General features: G+C 46.7%; 1 protein-coding gene across 4 annotated transcripts in view; it reads right to left on the reverse strand.

Annotated features, from left to right (window-relative positions):
- Positions 1–8,711: 8,711 nt before the first annotated feature.
- Positions 8,712–24,074, reverse strand: part of LOC142580275 (uncharacterized) — a 297,216-nt gene continuing 281,853 nt past the window's right edge. For all 4 annotated transcript variants that reach the window (XM_075691140.1, XM_075691139.1, XM_075691137.1 and 1 more), the window contains one exon: positions 8,712–11,184. In XM_075691140.1, coding sequence (XP_075547255.1) covers positions 9,767–10,978 — 1,212 coding nt within the window. In that variant the 5' untranslated portion in view covers positions 10,979–11,184 and the 3' untranslated portion in view covers positions 8,712–9,766. The remainder of the gene's footprint in view (positions 11,185–24,074) is intronic.

A 24,074-nucleotide genomic window follows, 5' to 3' on the forward strand; every position in this document is an offset into this window, starting at 1 on the left:
GTGTGATAAAAATCCAAACTGACTGCACGATTGTTTTCCGGTACGCTTGGGAAGTAATGCTTTATTTTTTTTTTTCTGGAACCTTGTTGAAGTATGTACTTTAATCGATCAGATGTGGTCGGGGTTTATGAACTGTGCACTCGAAAGTCTCTGCAGTGATGCAAGAAAGAGCTGAAGGTGATGAAATATCGCTTTGCCTGTCGGTCGTCATCATTCTCGTAGCTGCCTCTCAGTCCTCGTCACTGTCAGCCGAAGACTCAGATGGCTAAGGATCCGCGCCTTTGAAGAGGATTACAACAAATGGAGTTCTCATGTAAACGTGTGTTCAACATAAATAATTCTTTTTTTTTTAGACAGGCAAACTTTTGGTAGGTCACTCGCTGTAGCAGAGCTCACGATTAAACGATAAATACGATTCCGGCCACGAACGAGGCCGTATATACCCGTTCGTTGCACGGATCCTTTTGTAATAATTAACGGCCGCTCCCGCTTTCTAAAAATTAGGTTTGACTGTTTCAAATGACGCTGCTAACCGCGGTTACTCGTGCAACTGTTCCAAGGTCCTGAGCGCAGAGACAAAAAATAATAATAAACTTCGTACTGCTGCGTTCTTCTTATTAAGCCGGTATTCTTGAAAACGATATGGAAAGCGCGAGCAGCGTTACTTCAGTAGCATTTCTTGTGATATATTCTTTGTAATATTGGTGCTTAGCATTTGTCTGCAATATGTTCGAAATGAAAGACACACCAGCAGTCACGCGCCTTTTCTTGCTTGTTAATATTGACATGCAGTACGGCCGCGATTATAGCGCAGGAGCGCGCCCATTAGGAGAGAATACCATAACTCACGATTGAAACGAAAACCGGCTTGCAGTAATCGGCATCGCAATTATTTTACTCGTGCATATGTTCAATTCCTAGGTTGAATGGGAAAATCGAAAGCGCAGCTGTGACGTACATGTAAATATTTAAATATGCTACTGAGCTTTTCTAGTGAGCTACAAAACATTCGTCCTTTAAGCACTCCATACGAATATTGTACAAATATTTGTAAGTTCAATTGTATTATGCGCATATCTGTTTCCCGGAGATGATGACTTAGGCATTCTGACGCCGCCGCCCGGTCGAAATTAGCAATAACGGACAAAGAACCGCACATACGTACTTGCGCAATCGCTGACGAGCGTTTCCATGGCGACAGCGTTTCTTGCTGCTATTTTTTTCGATAAATTTTTCTACGCACATTTCTCGCCCGCATTTAATTGCCGAATTATTTGCTGTGTACTCCTCATTTATGCACATGTATGGTTCTTTATCATGTGCGAAGCTTTATCATGGGCGGAAACAGCACTCCTATGACAAGCACCGACGTGTACGCTTAAGTTTGTTTCCTTTTAGTGATCTTGCGACTTACGTAACGAGAATCAGATCCGCATCATCGACATCAGAGCCGGAAGATATTACTGCTTCAGCAATGGTTGCATAAATGTGCAATATTCGAGAGCCTGCATGATTGTGAAGTCTACAGTGGAAAAAAAAGTCTACTCATGTTTTTTCCCGAACCGTAGCGAAACACAAAAGCCTTAACACAAAAGGAGAGCGTGTATTATACTACGCATATATTTTATTTATCGCATGCGGAGCACACCTAGCGTAAACACAGCCTGAAGTGCTGCGAGCATACGTGTCTTCGCACACTCCTTTACTGAACTGCTTCAGGTTGAGCAAGTTGGAAAGGATTCGTGGTACACCGAAAGGCAGGCGTACAAACGCGGAAGCCACACGGAACAAAACGGACAGCACGGCATCTGTGTAGTCTTTTTCGTTTGGACTTGCGTCTATGTTTCTACGCCTGCCTTTCATTACTATGACTCTTTTACAGACTTATAAAGAATTGAGAAGGCTAGCATTGAAGGAAACTGAGTTGTCGGCTGGCAGACAATGGCGGCTAGAAGAAAAACTTCGGCAGAGACACTTAAGACTGCTAACGCGTGGGAATGCGAAAGCATTATAGTCCCTTTAGTGAAATGTTTTTTTGTCCGCACGTTCCTTGTCCGCGCAAGCTCTCGCCTGCGTTCTAACTGCGCCTCGGTAAGGCCAAATCAAAACGCGCCAAGCGTCTCGGCGCACTCGCTTGTGTTGTGACTTCGAGGTGGCGGACGAAAGACGGACTCTTTCCGCAGACGAAGAGGAAACGAAAAACTTTACACAATGTTCACAGATGGCGGATGATAGCGCACATGTAGCTGCAAGAGCGCATCAGACCGACTCTGCGTCGGGAGGCGACTCTCTCTCCTCAACTTCGGCGAGTTCTCCCTTTAGTCCCTTTGGCGACCCCTCGTCGGCAGTAACCAGTTTGCCAGGTGCCGACGTCACTCGCGTCGAATTCTTGATTCGTCGCGGAGATGGCTGGGTGCTTCTTGAAGTCCCCCTCGTCGAATTCTTGATTCTTCGCGGAGAAGCGGGAGCTCCCGTCGCCTCGCTGATATGCACGTGGTGCACGTAGTATGGCAGCTCCCGTCGCCTCGATGATCGCCACGTGGTATGGCACAACACTTGCCAGCGAGGAGTTCGTAACTCGAAGGACCGCTCAGCGCCATTCGATTGGATATTAATGTTTTTTTTTTATTTTATACACTCATAACGCGGCGCCATCTCCTCCCATCGGCTGTGCCGTCACGTGTACAATGACGCATGCACTAGGTACAATTTTAGTCAACGAGAACCGTGGAGCCCGGAGGCCCCAGCTCGATTCCTAGCAAGCCGGATCATCCCCTCTGGTTAACCTCCCTGCCCTTTCCCATTCCTCTCTCTCTCTATCACACGCGTACTTAAATTGAGCGAATTTGTTTTCAAAGTGATTAATTTACTTCATTTACAGGGACTTCCCTGAAGAATTTGACGTCAATTCTAGGATTTTGTGACGTGTGTTTACTGTTTGCGCCGTCGGCCGCTTTTGGTATCAGCTTTCGGTCACGACGACTACGCCGACGGATTTTTTCGTAATGGGGCATATATTGGGCTTTAGCATTAAAATAAGAAGTACACATGCCTACACGCCAACTGAATAGGAACGGCACACGCAGCACCAGAGTGAGAAGTACGTACCTTCACTACCGGCACTTCCTTTCGAAACACGGAAGATTGCGACGCGGGGTGCACGCTACAATGTTCGGGAGCCGGCTGCTGTCCACCGTAACCACGATCCCAACAACGAAACAGAAACGCACGTGCTCAATACAGCTCTCGCGTTCAGAAGGCACACACACCCTTGCTACTTTGTAGAAGTCGCTATTTATTTGTAGATCGCGGCTTGCAGTTATAAGTATAAAACATCGAGCTCACCGCGAGGTCGTTATATGTGACCTCACTCATAGTGATCGCTATTTGTGGAGTGTCCTAGACATACTATGGAGCGCAAATCTTTTAGTTGAACCTCTTTAGCGTCAAGGCGCTCTACACAATTTAGTATGAACGACATGGTGTTGCTGCAAGGGCAGTGAACATTCAGGAAAGAAGTATCCCGACTATTGAAGTTTTATTGCGATAGCAATTGTATGGACACTTCATGCGCATTTTGCCGTCGCCATGGACGTCGCCGTGAAGTTCTGTATAAAGTCCAAGGGCGACAACACCGTCGCCGCACGTCGTATGCTGCATGTGCGAGAGAAAGCATGCGAGGGAAGCCGACGATCGCGGCTCAATCTGGCGTGCGCGAAGGAGAAAGCAGAGAGCAAATGCGACGTCTTCCGTCGCGCGAAAGGCCGTGGGGGAATAAGAGGGAGGTAGGGAGGGGGGCGGCGTTGTGCTACGGCAGCAACTGCGCATTTCGCGACCGGGCACAAGGGGAACAGACGATCGCGGCTCAGTCTCGCGCGCATATATGGAGGAATATACGTGGTTGCGGCGGCGCGGGAGGAAGGGATGGGGGGGGGGGGCGTCTTCGGCTCTGCCAACAAGTGTGCACTTAACCGGTCGCGCGCGCCTTTATCTTGAAAGGGATCTGCAGACGGCTCGTAGCTTTGTGCGCGCTGTGTTCTAGCCTTTCTTGCGCTGAAGGGATAGACCGCACGAAGGTCACTTCCCTCGCTGCTGCTGCCGCACTTGTTCACACCAACGCTTTGACAGCGAGTGTCCGCGCTCATCGAGTATGATGTGTTTATGTTTGCTTGTGCGTGCTGACACCATGCTTGTTAATCCAGTTAGTAAGCGGTTGTTTCGAAGTTTAAACAGCCGCTAAAACTACTATCCTTACTTAGTATAGCTGCCTACCAATTTGCTGTCGCAATCGATGCTTCGCCTTTCGTGCGAAATTGCGACTTTTTTGAGTGATGTGGACTAATGGTTCGTTCACATTAGCTGGAAAAATTCCCCGACGATTCTATATTCCCTAATGCGAAATTTGAGCTCAGCTCTTTAAGTGTTTGCATTTCGCGATATATTGGCTGGCGCCGACAATCTGTCTCGTGCGGCACATTGCGAACGGAGCGAAGTGTGGCGCGTCTGCCTCGCTAATCTGAGGATCGCGAGGGCCAGCACGTGGGTGACGCGTGAGCGCAATTCACAGCAGCCACTATACCGTCAGACCCCCCAGACGACGCGTGCTACTCTCGCGCCATCGTCGCCGCACTACGCTTTTCTTCTTACCCTTTCGCCATACCCTCCTCCTCTGCTTTCCGCCTCATGGTTACGCTGCACTCTCCTCCTCCGCTTTCTTCCTCGCGTCTTTCATTCCCCGCTGCGCTCCGCGTTCGCTTTCAACTTTTGCTGTGCCGGTTCGCTCAGTTACGCCCACGCTCGCCGCAGGAACCGGCGCCTAAGAGCTGCGCTCTAAAATGTGCACGGCATGCCGCAGGTGGGAGAACGCGCCAGCATTGGCATGACCACATTTGGGGGCATCTGCCGCCGCGTCAAGCAAGTGATTTGGCATCAGCAGGATTCACTGCGGCTGGGATCAGCGATGCTGAGCCATACATTTCTTGCAGTGTTTGCTCAATCGGCCGCTTCTCATTGGTCTCCCCGATCGGCGGCAAGCGGCCTGCCGCGAAATATAGCTCCAAGACCATTCGCTCCGCGGCAGGAAAAAGTTGCCACTCAGCTGTTTTCACGGCATGCTTTCTGCCATCTGCGGCAAGCCGCTCGCGTTTTCGCCGACAACTTTCTGCGGCCATGAAGGGAAAGCTACGGGGACAGAGCTTCTGCACATGTGTTACCGCGCCAAGCAGTCCGGCAGCGCTTCACAGTGCTTTTGGTTGCTCCGAAAAGACGCTCAATCGGCGCATGCAGCTTCGTGCGACAGTCTCCCGTTTGCCTAGACGCGGAAGAGAAAAGCCGCAAAATAAGTAAGCTTTTACGTTCAGTGGTGTGTTTTGTCTTATTTAACTGTTGCTAATAAGTTGGTTTATGTTTTCTCTTCCCCAGCTTAAACTAACGAAGATAAAAACGCGGGACTCCTTCAGAAGCGCTCTCACTTGTGCGCGCTTTGCCTCCGTAGCTTTCCCTTCATAGCCACAGAAAGTTGTTCGCGAGTATAGTGTGAACGTACCTTTAGTCTGTATGTCCGTATATTGACTCATTTCAGGGCGTTGTGTCAAAGGCTGGGTGGACCGGCGCAGCACCATGGCGCTGGGTTGGCCCACAAGCTGCTTCGGGCTTGCGCCCTGTTCCGCCTCACTGGCCCAAAACACAAATGCCAACACCCCACGAGAGCGATGCAAATACTATGAGCAGGCGTTATGAACAAAAGATTTTCATGGCGCCAAACGACGGGGAAAATGTGGCGACACGCATTCCTCTCGGCCGCCATTGCGTATGGCTACTCATTACCATAATTAGCGCGGATCGTCGCACCATAAATTATGGCGGAAAGTCTCTGCAATGGCGGCCCAGCGCAACGTCACGCAACGTCAAATTGACGTTTACGAAGCAGCACTTCCTGTGACGCTCCCCACAGCAGATTCCTTCAGCCAATCGGCAAGCTGGCATGGCGGCTATCTTGCATCGCCACCACATATTCGCGAAATTGCATGTGCATTGCACTGACTTCTGTACGCTACCGCTCACTTTCTTTTTGAAGCGCTAACATCGCAATATAGCTGCCAAGGACCAAAAAGATGTATTAGTCCATAAAATTTGCAGCTCCACGTCACGTTTCGTCATCTCGATGAAAGCGAAAAATTGCATTTTGCAAAAGTTCCGTTTCCCTGCCCAAATATCAAGGCACGTGAGCTCTCCACAGCCAATCAGAGTCAACATGGCGAATAATGGCGGCCATGCAGCCGCAATGCGTGTCTAGAATAGCGCCCCTTGGTCCGCACTACTAAAGATACAGCCGAAGCCAGAGCCACAGCGGAAGTCACAACCGAAGCCACAGCCGATGCCACAGCCGGAGCCACGTCAAGTGATACTGGGCACCGTCGTAGAGTACACAGCGCGGGTTCCTGACTAATTGCCCGAACAAGACCGGCAAGTGATTATGATGCTCCGGTTTCTGATTAATACTTTTCGAACGCTCTTGAATAAACTGAATACTCAGTCAGCGCAAAGTGCAGTACAAGTGCTGGATGCTCTCAATTCAGTGCTTGCAAGTCTTCAGTAAGCAACATAGCTTACCCGCAGCATTCTATTGGCGCTGAAGTAAAAAAGGCCGGGGTTTACTTTACCGATATACTGCCCCGTAGTGCAACGTACTGCTAACAACCACTGGCCCCTTGGTCTTCCAACGCGCATCACCAGCTATGGGGAACACCAAGATTAGCTTAAAACAGCAAAAGGACGGCAGCCCGATGTATCGACGAGGCACTTGCTTGGACTTGACCGATTTCTAGGCGCTTTGCTGCGTGCACAGGCAGTGTTCCCTCTATCTCGCTTTCCTCTTTCTGTTCAACTTGCCCTTCCCCAGTGTAGGTTGGCAAACCGGACGCTCGTCTGGTTGACCTCCCTGCCATTCTTCTTGTTTTCTCTCTCTGCCTCTACGCAGAGGAAAATAATGCAAGTAATTGCCGAATGGAACTAAACGTACCAAGACAGGGAAGTTTAGAAGCACACCCGACGTCAGCATGAACCTTTTGGAGACACATGTAAGAGTATGACTAACTATAGCAGAGGAAATGAAGGCCGAACTTCGCATTTTCAATGCGCACACAAATGGCGGCATCAATAATGTCATTGTGCCGTGCTTCAAGTTTCGCGGTATTTTCGCAGTGAAGTGTTCTTTCTGCGCGAGAAAGTTTTATCGAATTACCGGGCCCGAGAAGAGAAGAATCAAAAAGAAAAATATTTTTCACCGAGTGGTCGTTTATGTCACCTGCTTAGTACTTAGTCAACCTAACTGAGTTGCGTTGCTTCCTGGCGCGCATTCAAGCGCTACCCACTGTCGCGTGCCATGACGCAACGCGTCATGAATTTTGTTTATTGTCATGTATACCATCGAAATTACGGTATATTGAGCAACGCGCAGCCAGCCACGAATGGAAAAGGTAGCATCTGCGTGACACACGCTCTCCGCGACAAACTTTCTCGAAGATAGGACTAAGCCTGCAGGCACTACCCGTGTATACCGTGTGGCCCAGCTGACATAAGCCAAGCTCTTCCAAGAAAAAAACGAAGATTAAGAAATCGCGGTGCAAGATATCATGATAAGATTTACGGTGTTCGGTCGTCAGGCCTATGACGACCGAACACTGTAGGTCTGACAATTGCATATTGCCGCGTGTTCATTAAATCTTTTTTCTTTTAATATCTTCACTAACGTTTATAATGTATATGGCGCACTCCTAGTATAGCGTTTGAAAATCCATACGTATACAGCATTGTACCGTCACAAGTAAGCCTGTAACGATCTGCATGCATGCAACATTCTTCCGTTATCGTGTCTACGAACTTTACTGACAGTTCTTTCACTGGATACACACTTTATTCTCTTAACACACTAGGCGCCTAAACACGCTTTGAGCACAATATTTTTCTCTTGACATGAGTTATTCCTATTTTTCTTACAGAGTAATACGCGCAGTTAGTAATTTCTCTTCGTTTTATACGTGATTGTGTTCCTCATGCGCGCTGTAGTTTGCCTAATTTAAGAATTACCATGGTTTGTCTGAAGGTAAATTCGGTTGTCTTTTGGTATAGGTAGGATATGACGCGTGAAACACCAATAGCAATGTCCAGTTATATCTACTGTAGCAGACGGGTTTGTCGGAAACTAATAAAATTAGTTTTTTCTTCTCACACCGAAAATCATTAGACACAAACGCCAACGGTCTCATGAGTGGCATACACCGGTGCAGCGACTGAACAAAGTAGATCACTCTGTTTTCGTCAACACAACTTTCCGGCACTGCCGCAAGAGCGTGAGCTGTCAGAATTCATGCGCTCCGGTTGCTAAACCGTTCATGGTATTGGAGTGTTACTGCAGTTTTTGAGGAACACCGGCCTCAGTGAGTGATTGTATCGCCCTGCTGTGCGTCCCACTGTGAGCACGCTGCTCTCTCTCTTCGTGTTTTCCACTCTCTATTTCTCCTTGCCCATTTTACCCCTAGTGTAGGTTAGCAAAGCGGACGCGCGTCTGGCTGACCTCTCCACCTTTTCTCTCTCTTTCTCACATACATACGTTTGTGCTAAGAGGTAACTTTTGGGGCATTTAATTAATGAAGAGGCACCCTGGTTAATTTTCAACGGCCTTATACCACAAACACACTGCCCTAGGCATATCAAATACAACTTTGAGCATTTATTCAGTCTTTTTACCAGCGCGCATGGCTTTTATATATTTCCAGTAACTGAACACTTCCACCACAAAGAACGGCACTGTCAATTGAGTGCACTAGCGCGCACCAACTGCTACATTCAGCATGGTTGCGTTGGCGCTGTTTTCAAAACGCGACAGGAATCACAGTAAGACCACTCAATTCAGCAAACAACGAATTTTGCAAGGCTTCAACGAACGACGTTCGGATCCTCAAGTTTGTCTGTGTAGGTGACAGGCACAGTGAAGTGTTGCACTGGATGAAATCTGCACAGCATCATCGGCTTAAAGAAACGATTCAGACAGCTGCGTAAGTTTGTCGGCACTGGGAAGAAAATAATGAAAAAAAAGGAAAAGAACGACAGAAAATTAGAAAGAGTAAATAGTGAATGATGACGCATAATATTTACTGGTGTTGTTACTATAGGAGTGGTGTGCGAACTACGTGGTCGTACAGAACAGCAAGGGCTCCGTCCACAGCTTTTACAGTTAAGGTGACTACAAACGGCTGAGGTCAGATGCATTCTTTCTCGATTGTTTTTCAGTTCTGAGCAGGGTGGACTTACCTGGGACGATCCCAACCATGGCTGGCATGCTGAAAGTGATTACATATTGTATCGAACACACCTTACCCGTGGCCGTGGCACTTATATATATATATATATATATATATATATATATGAAGTAAGAACACACAGCTTCCATACACCTATTTGGAAAAAAAGATCAACGACAACAACAACAATGGCAAGTATACGTGACAGTTCAAATGCACAGTTTGAATGATTTTCAAGAAAAAGCTGAGTAGCTCCGCTGCGCGAACATTAACATTGAAAGTACACAAATTCATGCTGTTTCATGTTCTTCATGCGTATCGCAGACAGCGTTGCCCAGGTTCCTTTCGGATGCAGCCTGCTCAACTCCAACGATCATCTAAATTTCCCATCCCCGAGCGTTTCAAAACGATATGTTATCTTTTGGCACGCTAGCAGGTCCAACACGTGAAGTAAAGAAAACGTTTCACGTCTTTTTGAAGGAAACCCTCTTGGGTGTCGCAGGCATAGCAGCCGAAGTACCGCCCATGGAGCCCCTGAGGAAGGCTTCGATGGCGTCCCCAAGAAGCATGGCATCTACAACGTTGCCTTCGTCCCACTTGACCTGTGACTCGTCTTTTTTCGGCGGCTCCTTCGCGCACTCTTCGGTAGTCTCCTTCTTGACCTCGCGAACAGCGTCGCCTGACTGCTTCCGCTTGGACTTGCGCACGCTCGGCTCATCCGCCGGGGACGGCGGCGCATCCTCCAGCGACCTCTGGGGCGCGCCTTTGCCAGACAAGCTGTTGCGCTTCGACTTGCTCGGCTTGGCCTCCTCGCTGGTGCTGCGCTCAAGGGTGGTGGAGCCCCTGCGGGGTGCTGGCGGCGTCGACACGATCCTGGGGATGTTCTCGGCCGTCGGCTCGTAAGGATCGGTGGCCATGCCCGAGGGGTCAATGGTGGCTGAACGCGTCGTTCGCAGTGCTAGCTTCTTGGGAGAAGTGGCACCGGCGGCCGGCACTGCGACGGAGCCAATAGACGACTTTTTCTTTGTGGTGTGATGAATGAGAGAGAGGATGTCTTCCTTTTTGCAGACGATTCCTTCGTCGATGCTCGTTCGTGGAGACACGTTGGGAGAACCATCCGAAGATTCTCGCGAAGACTTCCTCGACCCCTCTCCGCTGCGCAGCCCTTCTGGTGAGCGGTCTTTGTTGACGGCCGAGTCACTGGACGAGTTGCGCTTTTTCATCGTGAACTTGACCTTCCCACCCGAAGGGGGCTTCGCGTCCGGGTCGTCAGAGGTGCTCGTCGTAGCGGTGTTCACCGAGAGCTTCTTCAGGCCACGTAGTAGCTCGGCTGAAGACATCGTCTTGCTGAAAAACTTGGAGGTCTTCCATCCCGCAGCCTTGTTGGGCTTCGGCTTGCCTCTCTCGCCATCCGAGGAGCTGGTGGTGGGTTTGACGGCAGTCGCGTCCACCACAATTTTGTTGGAGGTGTCGCGGCGCGTGAGCTTGACTTTGAAGCTTGACGGCTGCGAGGCGCTCTTGCTCAGCGGCTCGGCCACCACCACCGTGCTCTCCGGGATGACGGCCGAGCGCCGGGGGCTGGACGAGCTGCGGCGCTCGTCGCGCGATGGCGACCGGGCCCGCTCCTCCGCTTCCAGCCCCGCCTGCGGCACCGACATCTGCCGCACCGCGGCCATGGCGCGCTGCGCCACGAGCACTAGGTGGTCGCTGCAAGAGCACACGTCATTCTCGGGGCTGGCAAGCTTCACGAGAATCTTGGGCAACAGGGTGCTGGCTGCGCTCAAGCGCTAGCACGGGTCATCTCAGTGGGCTGTCAGCCACTGCTCGGTGGCCGAAGAGGCGTACATCTCCGCCAGCCAGACAGTAGCCGCAGCAGGGCGCCCTGCACAAGTGCAACAAAAGCAAGCGTGAGAAAGGCTTTCCCAAGCAGCGTTCTCTCATAACGTCCTTTAGTTAGACTTAAATACTGTGAATTAGAGAACTCGTTTTGACAACCGCGCTTAACGCCGACAATTGATAACACCCCCATCTTGCCCTTACAGTAACACTAGCTGTCAGTAATAGAGGGCTAGGTTTACGTGAATTGACCCAGAAATTAAGCCTTCTTTGTCTCTAGGAAGGCGTACAGTGCACACAAATTTTGGCAAAAATAAATGCGCGTTGGCGCTACATCTGATAATTCAGTGCGAGGAACCATGAGGGCGCAGAGGAATTAGCGTGACAATGGGCATCACGCTGCACTTAATTTAAATGTTTCATTTTCTCACAAAGCACAAATAAATTTAGAGCGGTAAACTTGAAGCGCCGAGACAATTTTACGAGCTTCTCCTGTATCCGTGGACCATTTTTTTTTCTTAGGCTATTAACATTTACTCAGGCAAGCTCACAACGCGCAGGTCTTATACGGTCGGGTTTTATACTGCCTGCCTTCCATAACGGGAGCTGCGCCTGAGTAGCTGTACCTCTGCGCGGTTACCCGTGTCGTCGAAGAACAAAAAGTGCAGTGCCGTTCTCAGGAGCTGCGTCCGGCCATGTACTGGGCACAACAAGGGATGATTATTACCAGGTCATCGCGGCAATGATAAAATGAAATATAAAATAAGAAAGCACCGCCTACTGTGTCGAAGCTATGACTTTCCTCTTTGAAATTAACGCTATATATATATATATATATATATATATATATATATATATATATATATATGCATACTGGCAGGGTTAATTACCGAAATGCACGAACACTCATATTCGCTCTACGAATACGCGTTCAACACAGGCTGCTTTAAGTATTTGTAGGCTTGTGCTTCAGGAGCGAAGGAGAAAGGCAGTTGACCCGAATCGACGCCGGGAAAGAACAGCGAGCCGCGGCTTCGCGTGCCACGACCGCCTTTATTTTCCCCTCATGCGGGCGCGCGCTATCCCGACACCGCCCAAGCGAGGGCGCTACAGGGGCCTAGACTGGAAGTCGAAACCGGACTGAGGGCCGGCTATGGCTCTCGAGCACGAGGTCAGACAGCGATGCGAGGCTTGCCATTGCGGTTTCATTCATCGCTTGTTTTTCGTTAAACACAAGATAGTGCAATGAACCAGCCCCTTCTTGAACCAGCAGAGCATCACTGGCTTAATCCCTCTTGAACAACCAGGATAACGTTTAACGAGAAGAAAGGGGGTTAACCGAGGGGCCCGATTTTTATTAGTCATATCACAAGAAGCCAACAAACATTGACACCAAGGACAGCATAGGGGAAATTGTGCTTAATAAATGAAATGAAGAAATGATAAATTATTAAATATATATATAATATAAATATAAATTTCCAATAATTTATCATTTCTTCATTTCATTTATTAAGCACAATTTCCCCTATGTTATCCTTGGTGTCAATGTTTGTTGGCTTCTTGTGATATGACTAATAAAAATCGGGCCCCTCGGTTAACCCCCTTTCTTCTCGTCAATTACATAACGAGGGGCTCGAATCCGGCAACATTGATGCCTTCAGGTAGCATATGTGGGTTTATTGACCAGTCGCCTTCACCCAAAAAGATCACGGTCTCGTGACGCCTGTGGCAAAAAAGACGTTCCACGTCTTCCGCCATGGTCTGTGAGTGGTGGCGCTGGCTAACACTCCCAGGGTTCTACTAGGACACATAAATACCCAAGAAAGTGGATGGGGAAACAGCGCCGCGGTAGCTCAATTGGTAGAGCATCGCACGCGAAATGCGAAGGTTGTGGGTTCGGTTCCCACCTGCGGCAAGTTGTTTTTTCATCCACTTTAATTTCCAATAATTTATCATTTCTTCGTTTCATTTATTAAGCACAATTTCCCCTATGTTGTCCTTGGTGTCAATGTTTGTTGGCTTCTTATGATATGACAGGATAACGTTTGGAATTTATGAACTGCTAACATACTGATATGTTCTGTTTCGTAGTGTGTCGTGTTCTGAGTGCTCATTTTACTACCGAGTGCTCATTTTGTGATAACTGAGTCTTTATTAGAACATGTTTCTACATATTTTTTTAGTTACTATCGATCTCACCTCTGGCCGTGCTAGTATAGGTAAATCTTTGTCGTGCGATTATGTTCACTTATCAACCGTCCGTTTGAGCGACTAATTTCGGCGATAGCGGCTTTGCGGAATCGCATGACGGAGGGTAAGAAGATTCGAAAATGAAGAGCATCGTTGCCCAACGCGGGCCCAGTGTTTTCTTTTTTTGTTGTCGTAACATCATAGTGTGTTCATATACAGGGTGTTTCCTATAGACAATATATATATATATATATATATATATATATATATATATATATATATATATATATATATATATATATATATATATATATATATATATATATTATAAGAAGGCTATAAGCGCAGCGAACGTGGTGTTTTTTGCAGACAAGTTCCTAGGCGAGGCGGACATACTTTGCGGCTAGTAACGTGAGCTTCAGAGGAGTAATTAACAAACATTTATTAAAGAACCTTTTATCCTTCTGAGGTCCAGCAATCTAGAATTTGTCCAATATATCAGACGTTTGAAAGCTAGTCGCAGCGGCCAGAAAAACGCCTCTGCACGATGGAAAGCAACGTTTTGGTTTGTTCCGGCGCCTGTGCTGTTATCTCGGGCGCGCTTGCTGCTCGCAAAAGTAGGAGATTTAAAAATGGCGGAATAGGAGCTCCACCAATGCACGGGCTCCTGTTACAGCGGTCATCGCAGAAATACGTCAATTTGTGCATATTTATGTGACTACTTATGCAAGGGACAATGTGTTTTCAAGCATTTCTGTGTGTCTGGCATAATCGAAGGATTATGTAGAAACTTAATCCGGGTGATGAGTGCAATAGTGTCTTTGCAATATCGGCAATGCCCAATATATTGGACATTGCCGTATTTACTTGAAAATATTTCAAACACTATAAAATGACGTATTATGGTTTTCTGGAAGCCCCAGAATAGCATAACTTATAAATAAATGAAACAAATCACTTACACAAACTGCACTTCGGACCTCAGGAGGATACTAGTGCCTGAGGGGCAGTTGTTTGAAAGGCGAACTTGAAGGCCGTCACATTTTACTGCAGACTCATTTCTTTTTTGGAATCATGAAAGTCGCACCAAATTTGAGATATTTACCATCGAAGTTCAACGGTAAATCCAGGCAATGTCAAAACCGAGCGCCGCGGGAGCACAGAAAAGGCAGCCACGCTAAGGATGGGTGGATGGATGCTTTGAGCGTCCCATTTGCGGGTTGCGCCACCAAGTTCTTACTATTATATTGCCTAACGTCCTACCTATGTTAAAAAATGAAAAAAAGGAAAGAAGAAAAAAACCACGATGAACTCCCACAACCAAATTTCCTGACCCCCTATTGTGAACTTTGCTTTTGTACGTCTCCGCTTTTTTTTCGTTTCCATACTTTTCTTCCACCAATCTTCCTATCGCCTCTTGCTAATCTCTATTGCGGACATGTTTACTTTTCCCCTGCTCTCGCTGAACCCAAGGGCTTCAAGGAGGCCAGAGGTGCCTACATCGATCACTGGGCAGATATATCTTCGCATTATAATAAAACTCGCTCCATCGTTTCCCTAGGTCTACCGCATCAATCACATGCTTCTTCTTCCTTCTTCTATCTCGCTTTATAGGTGCGTGTTCTAAGGCACCCTGATCTCGCTTCGAGAAGTAATGAGCTTCCCTTTGAGTTATCATAAATTGTTTCTTTCCTGATTTCGTTTTTTCCTCTTAAGTAGTTACTCATAACAGGTTTCTTTTCCATTGTCACAACCTATAAGATTATTTCAGGCTCTCCGACTTTCCGCTTGACGTTATTTGTTTCCATGTAGCTTACTACATCGGTTGCGTACTTGCTGATAAGCGTCCTAGTTCTTTTCCTCCACTGTGAGTCAATGTCTTGTTTTCTGTACAAAAGGCTGAAGATTCTCGTTACCCATTTACTTTCTGCCATATTCCTCATTCGTTCTTTGAAATCAATCTTACTCTGAGCTTTCCTCACTTAAAGACTTGTCTAGCCCATTTCACCCTGCACAGGTTCATTTGTAGTCTTCCAGTGAGCGCCCAATGCAGGGGTCCCATTGACCTTTGGTTGCCACTGAGTCCTGATTGTGCCCCTCACTTCAAGCAAACAACCGCATTTTCAAATGTGAGTCCTGGGACCATTACACCTTTCCACATACTCCGGAGCACCTCGTACCTATTCTTTCTCCATAGCGCCTGTGTTTCATTATGGCAGCATTTCTTTTCCCCTTTGCTATCATTGTTTTTCTTGTGTTTCCATGTATGTATTGCATTCGTTTATCCATATACCAAGATATTTATATTCTCTTACCCGAGGAAAGTCGTGCCCCTGTACTGACACTGTCGGTTCACTGTTTTCATTGAATGCCATAACCTCCGATTTCTAACGCTAAATTTCAGACCTAAATTCTCGCCTTCCTGCGCACAGATATTAGCCAGACCTTGCATATCACTTTGCTTGTTAGCTAACACTACAATGTCGTCCACATAAAACAAACCTGGAAGCTGCTGCTCTACTACTGTACCTCCCTGTTTGCATGAGAGATTAAACCCGATATTAAGTCCTTGTAGCGCGCTCTCCATCCACACCGTGTACATCATAAACAGCAGTGTGGATAGAGGGCACCCCTGTCTCAGTCCCTTGTTGATATCAACTTCCTACGCGCTCCTCGTCCCTTCCCATTCAACGCAAACTGTAATTTCTAGATAAATCTCCCTAAAAAGCTGTATACAGTCATTGCCTATGTCTTCCCCTTCCAGAATATCGTGCAATATGTTGCGGTTTAAGTAATGTCTACAAAAGCTACACATAGCGCTCTTCTTTCTTCTCTGGATACTTCAGTACACTGAGTAAGGGCAAATTAGTTGTCATCCAGACACCTAATGATCCTAAAGCCATTCTGAAATTCCCCGCAAAATTCCATTATTATCTGCCCATGCTTGAAGCTTTAATTTTATTGCCTGTTTTGCTAACAAGTACATTACCGATGTAACGGTCAACGGTCTGTATGAGTGGAATCTATCTTCCTCCCCCTTACCCCCATAAATTAAATTAATTCTACTTTGTCGCCAACTATCTGGTATTCGTCTATCTTTTAAGGTTTTTCCTACTGCTTTCAACAGAGCTTGCTTACTTTCTATTTCTACTTCATTAATCAGCCAAACGGGAACCTCCTCTAGCCTTGTGGCTGTGGGCTTAGGAATTTTCTCTTCGGCTTTCTTCCACTTGAAATTTGTCAGCCCCAGCTCTTTTTCCCCCCATCTGGTTCTCTTTCATGCTCGTTTTTTCCTCGAATACAACCTCGTCATTGCCTTGCAAAGATTCGACTGTTATTTTTCAGATGTAATTTAATGCTGCGTCCCCTTCCAGTTTGTTTCCATCTTTGTCTAGGATATGTTGTTGTATTGTTACAGACTTCCTGCCTAATAAATTTATGTGGTACCAAGATATTCTAGGTGCGACCTTTTTTTTTTCAGGTATTTCTGACAAACAACGTTCACTTTCACCTTTTACCTTTTCTTAAACCAGTATTTGAACCATAGATGTTTGTCTCCCGGTATATTTTTCATTTTCCGGCTACTTCATCCTGCAGCAACTGCACTTTTCTGCCCCTTCCTGTGCTCTCGTGATACTTTCTCTCATTTGGCGATCGATTCTCGTATCTCCCCGTTCCATCAGCTTTTCGGTTTCTATTTTCTTTCCAATGAGGATGTTGCTTCTCTTTGCGTATGTCTGTCGTAATTACGCTTAGAAGCGTACCATATTCCCACTCTTTCTTCGTCCATTTGCCAAGTTCTTCCTCTACTCTTGTGACTATATTTGTTATTTCTCGAACGTTCAAATTTGGATTGGCCATTCCTCGCTCCTTGCTCTCGTTCCCTACTACATGTCCATTTTCAAAACGATGCGTCGCTCCCTATGCATGGTCGCGCCCTACGTGGCTATACCCTTCCTCGTCAATGACGATTTCTCAACTCATCATCAATTCCTTCTGTCATCAGACAGTAATCAATGGTCGATTGCCGGTTTCCCAATTCCCACGTGGTCTGCCCGTCACGCTTAGGCGCTGTATTCAGAATAACGAGGTTGTTTTGCTCACAAATATCTAGCATTGACTTTCCGTTGTTGTCGGCATAGCCCTCACCCTCACCCAATCTGCTCTTTTCTTATCCCTTAACGTTACACCTATCATTCTCCTTTCCATAGCTCGTTGTGTCGTCCTCAATTTGAGTAGAACCCTTTTCGTAAGCCTCCAGGTTCTGCCCCGTAGGTGAGTACTGGTAAGACACAGCTATTATATACTTTTCTCTTGAGGGATAATGGTAACCTGCTGTTCATGATCTGAGAATGCCTGCCAAACGCACCCCAGCCCATTCTTATTCTTCTGATTATTTCCGTCTCATGATCCGGATCCGCCGTCACTACCTGCCCTAAGTAGATGTATTCCCTTACGACTTCCAGTGCCTCGCTGCCTATTGTAAATTGCTGTTCTCTCCCGAGACTGTTAAGCATTACTTTAGTTTTCTGCATATTAATTTTTAATACCGTGCGCAGGGTAGAAAACCGGAACTACCTCTGGTTAACCACTCTGCCTTTCTATGCGTCCTTTTCTCTCTAGGCATTCCACTAATTGTTGATTCTTCTTTATGCAATTCTTTCCGGTCGACAAATACGTTACCCCCCGCCAAGTTTTCTTTCCACTCATTGTACATGATAACCAAAGATGCTCTTGACATTTTGAATTTACTCTTTTTCCGTATGGCTCCCTGATGGATGAAAATTACGACTCCCCCTCCCTTTCTTTCCAATTTAGTTCTGTAACACCTTTCCAAACGTAATTCTCAATCACTGGCGGCTTTGCCGAGTATCTAAGGCGCGTTTCTGTAACCGCGTACACCACTATTTGTTCTCTACTAACCTGTTCTTCAATTTGGAAGGGCTGATAACCCACTTTTTTTTTCTGCTACCGCCCGGCAAGCTTATGTAGCCTATTGCATGGCGAGCTCTCTTTCTTGTTTTCCTCCTTCTTCTGTTATTGGCACCGATGGTATTCTGAGGTCCCCGCAGGGGATATTCTTCATTGCTACCTACCTTGACCTACTGAGCGCCCGTGGGCCCCGAAAGAAAGCAACTGCGCGTCCAGCAAGTCACCAGCCCACTTCTCGTCGAAGCCTCTGATTGAAGTCCATCCCGTCTCGTTGAAAACAACCTTCTCACTTCCTTGTTTACTTCTACAACCTCGAAACCTTTCTCTCGGCTCAATCTCTACACAGCCTCATTTGCAGCCACGACAGCTCTGTATTCGGTCATTCCAGCGACTATAGGCGGCGCGACGGCAGGTAAAAATGGCTGCCGAGACGGTGATAAGGCGATGTCGCAAGCGTGTGCATCCCGAGCAGCAAAGCACGTCAGGCCCCCTAATTTCGCTGCAAAGCATACTTTCTCTCTCGCTAGAGAGACGCAAAGGTTTGTAAATGAAGGCGAAGCTACGTTCAACGCCGGTCACATCATATGTTGAGGCGTCAACTCCATTAGAGACGATTTCTGCAAAGGGGAGCGCAGAAGCGTAGCGGAAGGAGACGTGGACAGGAAAGACGCTCACTTGCGACTAAGTAGACGTTCAGAGACATACCACCAGGAACATTATTGCGCATGCACTGTCATCGAGAATTTAAAAAAAATGTTTACATTATATATATATATATATATATATATATATATATATATATATATATATATATATATATATATATATATATATATATATATATATAGGGGTTTTCTTCAAAGTTCAGCGCGCAGGACCCGACGTAACATACGCAGGAAAGAGACGACGAACTTTTTGGAAGACTTCTTTTACTTAACGTTTTCGGCTGGTGGACCAGCCTTCGTCAGAGTACAGTAACGCATGTACAACACATACACAGCTTTAAAGGCACCGTATCACGAGCAGAGGGCGCGCTATCTACACTGACTAGACCATACACTGCGCATCATAAATCATTATCATTGCGCATTATAAATGATTGTCCATGACACGCATTTTGGAATGTACAAAAAATGAAATGCAGATGTGTTCACGATACAATACATACAAACATGACTCTCAAGTAAGTGCCAGCGGTTACAATGGTTATGTGTAGTGAAAACAAAATGACTTACATATGCAGATACAAAGGCGTGATGTTTGGCACGTGGCATCTCTAAGTGCAACCTCGAATTATCTAAAAATTAATATGTTAAGCGTACAACTTGGAGCCACAGCGACATACGTCAAAAAAGCCACATGTAAAATAAGAGACAGAAAAAAGCGCTGAAATCATGTGTGTACACTGTGTGGGAAGTGTATATTTGTGCTCAATCTAAAGTTAGACAGGTTAGTTTTCCTTTGTTTTCATTTATTCCAGACGAGACAGTGTTAAATTTGTGAATCAGGTAAGATTCGCGAAGCTCGCGGTCATGGTTGGTTCGGAATCCAGATTCGAGTATTGTTACTTTGAGATTATTAAATGAGTGGCCCGGCATTTGACCTGTGGTTGTTAAAACGGATCCTGAAAGGTGTTTCAGTCTGGCCTATGTATTGCATGTGGCAAGTGCCGCACTCGAGCAAGTACACTACGTTATATGAATCACAGTTGAAACTGCCTTTAATAGTGAACATGAAGCCTAAATCGCCGTTACGGCGGTAAAAATTTAGGCTTTATACGACGATGCAATGCGGAAGCGTGCAGGTTCAATAGGATGCTTCGCGGCCTGTGTCATCGATCAAAAACAGTATTTTTCATCGACCACGGTTTTCACTTGTTATCCCCCCACCGAGAGCTTGCTGCCGATGGGCTACATCCCAGCTTCGAGGACGTTAGCCTGATAGCAAGCCACATCCGTCATCTGAGTGACTCGAAGGCTGCACTGCAATCTTTGCTATCGGCCCTGCAGCGCGGACCACACGAACAACTGGTATTTGAGATTAGAGAACTCATTCATACCTTAACTGAGAAAGGACACCACGTGACATTTCAGTGGCTTCCAAGTCACTGCGGAGTCATAGGGAATGAACACGCTGACAACGCTGCTCGGTCGGCTCTTCAAGGGGACGAAGAGGAGCCGATACCGTTATCAAGGACAGATGCCGCTCGAAAACTTCGAATGATCAGCCGTGACATCACGTTCTCCTTGTGGAACGCTGGAAGTTTTCACGACTACCGACTCCACAATCTTGACTACTCTCTACGCCTTTGTATTCCAGCTGGACTCTGCCGTCACGAAGCTACCCTGCTTTGTCGACTATGGCTAGGGGTGGCTTTCACCAAGTCTTTCGCTTACCGAATTGGATGGGCCGACGACGCCACGTGTGAGGACTGTGGTAACGAGGAGACTTTTCACCACCTTCTTTGTGACTGTCCTCGATATAATTTACAGAGACAATCACTCGCAACCGCGATAGCGCGCTTTGACCAAAGACCTCTCACAGAGGAACTTATTTTACAATACCGCCATCACAAGCCATCGCAGCAGAGGGCGACGAGGGCACTGTTGCGGTTTTTGAGGGCGACAGGACTGGACAGGCGGCTGTAGCCTGAACAAATGTTGATAGTGTGGCAAGTGTCACTGTGCTGTGCGATGACAGTATTCGGTGCCAGTGACCGATGGTGACTGTGTGTCTAGGCTCCTTCCTTTCCTTATCTCTACTTTGTTACCACTTTACCTCCCCCTCCCCTCTCTCCCCAGTGTAGGGTAGCCAACCGGATCTTTTTCTCTGGTTAACCTCCCTGCCTTTCCCCTTTCCTCTCTCTCTCTCTCTCTCTTTGCGCCAAGAGTCTTCTGGGTGCCTCGTCGTTCTGGTGCGACCACGCGTCAAAAGAGTCCACACAGCCACCTGCACAAACCCCGATGTCAAGGGACAGAGCTCCATCCCGCGTTCCGTGCTGCAAGTCTCCAAATAACCCAGCCCCAAGTGACCAGTGACTACAAGACTCCTTTGGTAATTCAACTTTAACTACTGTTTCCGTATCTTTTCTGAAGTGCCGGAAGGTGACTGAAAAACGCATTCGTGCGAAACTTCATGTGTCCACCCTTAGAGAGTATGTTAATACTTCAATAATCCCTAGGGGCCTTCGAATTCGTGTAAACCCAGCCACCTCTGAACTATCGGCCGTAAACAAGCATAAGTGGCAAGATGTACTGACTAATGCTTCACTCCAGCTAGTCCGTATTATTTTAAATCACTATGAATCATCGGCAAGTTCACTTTTAAATGTAGAAAAAACCTTGGTTGGCCAACTTGCCCCGCATGAAGTACATTTGCTGAATGTTTACGAAGAAAGAAAGGTGAACGCGTTAAACAAAATAAAAAGTCGGAAACTGTTACGGGACAATGTCCCGGCGATAACATACTCTACCAAACAAACCTGTTCGGCAACTTCTGTAATCCCAGTTGCTAAAGCATTGCCGGAGACAACCAACCCGGGCACTACCATAGTTAACCTTTCCCATGTTGCGCTTCTGCCTACGGAAGAAAGGGTTCTTTCAAAAGGCCTCAATTTCTGTCCAGCCACCGGGGGCTTCGACGAATTCCAGTTAATGAAAGACATTGAAAACTTCTCCCGAAACTTAAGACTCAAAGAATATTTTCATGGCCGCGCTAACAGCAAACAGGACCACCCAGCTATGCCGTCCGCGACACACTGGGCGCCTGCCTCACAACGGGACAAATGCCTAGACCTATATATCAAAGCTGTTTCTCGCGACGTGCTCGACACCTACAAGACACGCGCCCCATTCCAGAGAAATCTTTCCACTAGCGAATCCGATGCTCTTAGAAGCCTAAGCACGCGCGATGATATTGTTATTAAACCGGCGGACAAGGGTGGCTCGGTCGTGATAATGACAAAAGAAAATTACAAAAAAGAAGTCGTAAGACAGTTATCTGACGGCACATTTTATAAAGAACTTCCCTGTGATCCTACCGACGAATTCCTTTCCATCATTAAGGAGACCATAAAAGCATTGGTGAAGAAGCAGAAGATCGACGATAAAACAGCACGCTCCTTGATTCCACTTAGTCCAATAGCCGGGCGCTTTTACCTGCTGCCCAAGATACATAAACCAGGTAATCCAGGCCGTCCCATTGTATCCGGCATCAGAACAGTCACAGAATACATCTCTCGTTACGTCGACAGTCTAATCAAATTTATTCCAGCCACATTTCCTTCTTTCACTAAGGATACTAATGCTTTTCTTAATGACATAATAGATCTAACCGTTCCCGAAGGCTCGCTTCTGGTAACGATGGATGTCACTTCCCTCTACACGAATATTCCCCATAGGGATGGCATTCAGGCTGTCTTGAAATCCTATGAACACCTCCAATGTAATAGCCCGATTGATAGCTCAACCCTCGAGGTTCTGCTTAAGTTAGTTCTCGAGTTTAACAACTTCGAATTTAATAATTCTCATTATGTACAAATTAGTGGGACATCGATGGGAACTAAAATAGGCCCCGACTATGCGAACGTTTTTATGGGAGTGCTCGAGGACGCGTTCCTTAATAGTGTACGAGTAAAACCGATCTACTTTAAGCGCTACATCGACGATATATTTTGTATTTGGACGCATAGCGAAACGGAACTCCTAAACTTTATTGCGGCATTCAACCAGGCACACCCCGCTATCAAATTCACACATCATTACTCACCGTCATCTGTAGACTTCCTTGACGTCACGATTACCATTGCTGATGGACGCCTAATCACAAAACTCTACAAAAAGCCAACTGATAATCACCAATTTCTTCATTTTGAAAGCAGCCACGTGCGTCATTGTAAGACTGCGATTCCATATAGCCAGACACAGCGCTTTAAGCGCATATGTTCCGAAGAAGGCGATTTTAATTCTTGTTGCCAGGAACTCAAAAAGAAACTTCTCAACCATAAATATCCAGAGAAGATGATCGATGACGCGATACACTGAGCGGCAGGATATGACCGGATGGACTTTCTTAAAGGCAGAAACAAGCCCAGTGGCTCCCAGTCGACTAATTTGATACTCACACAGTCCGCATCTAACCCTAAGGTCTCAGGCATACTCCGCAAACACTATAACATTCTTACCCAAAGCGACAGGTTAAAAGCCATTTTTCCTGAGCCACCTCGTGTCGTGTATAGACGTTCGAAAAACATAGGTGACATACTAACGTCTTCAAAAATCGCCACTTCTAACCCGACCGGTTGCAGCCGCTGCAATAAACCACGTTGCAAAGTCTGCACTCATATAACGCCTACATTAACTGCCACCAGCACAGCCAGCCAATTCATGTTCACTATTAAATGCAGTTTCAACTGTGATTCATATAACGTAGTGTGCTTGCTCGAGTGCGGCACTTGCCACATGCAATACATAGGCCAGACTGAAACACCTTTCAGGATCCGTTTTAACAACCACAGGTCAAATGCCGGGCCACTCATTTAATAATCTCAAAGTAACAATACTCGAATCTGGATTCCGCACCAACCATGACCGCGAGCTTCGCGAATCTTACCTGATTCACAAATTTAACACTGTCTCGTCTGGAATAAATGAAAACAAAGGAAAACTAACCTGTCTAACTTTAGATTGAGCACAAATATACACTTCCCACACAGTGTACACACATGATTTCAGCGCTTTTTTCTGTCTCTTATTTTACATGTGGCTTTTTTGACGTATGTCGCTGTGGCTCCAAGTTGTACGCTTAACATAT

Source organism: Dermacentor variabilis, chromosome 1, assembly GCF_050947875.1.
Source record: "Dermacentor variabilis isolate Ectoservices chromosome 1, ASM5094787v1, whole genome shotgun sequence".
NCBI classification, from domain to species: domain Eukaryota; kingdom Metazoa; phylum Arthropoda; class Arachnida; order Ixodida; family Ixodidae; genus Dermacentor; species Dermacentor variabilis.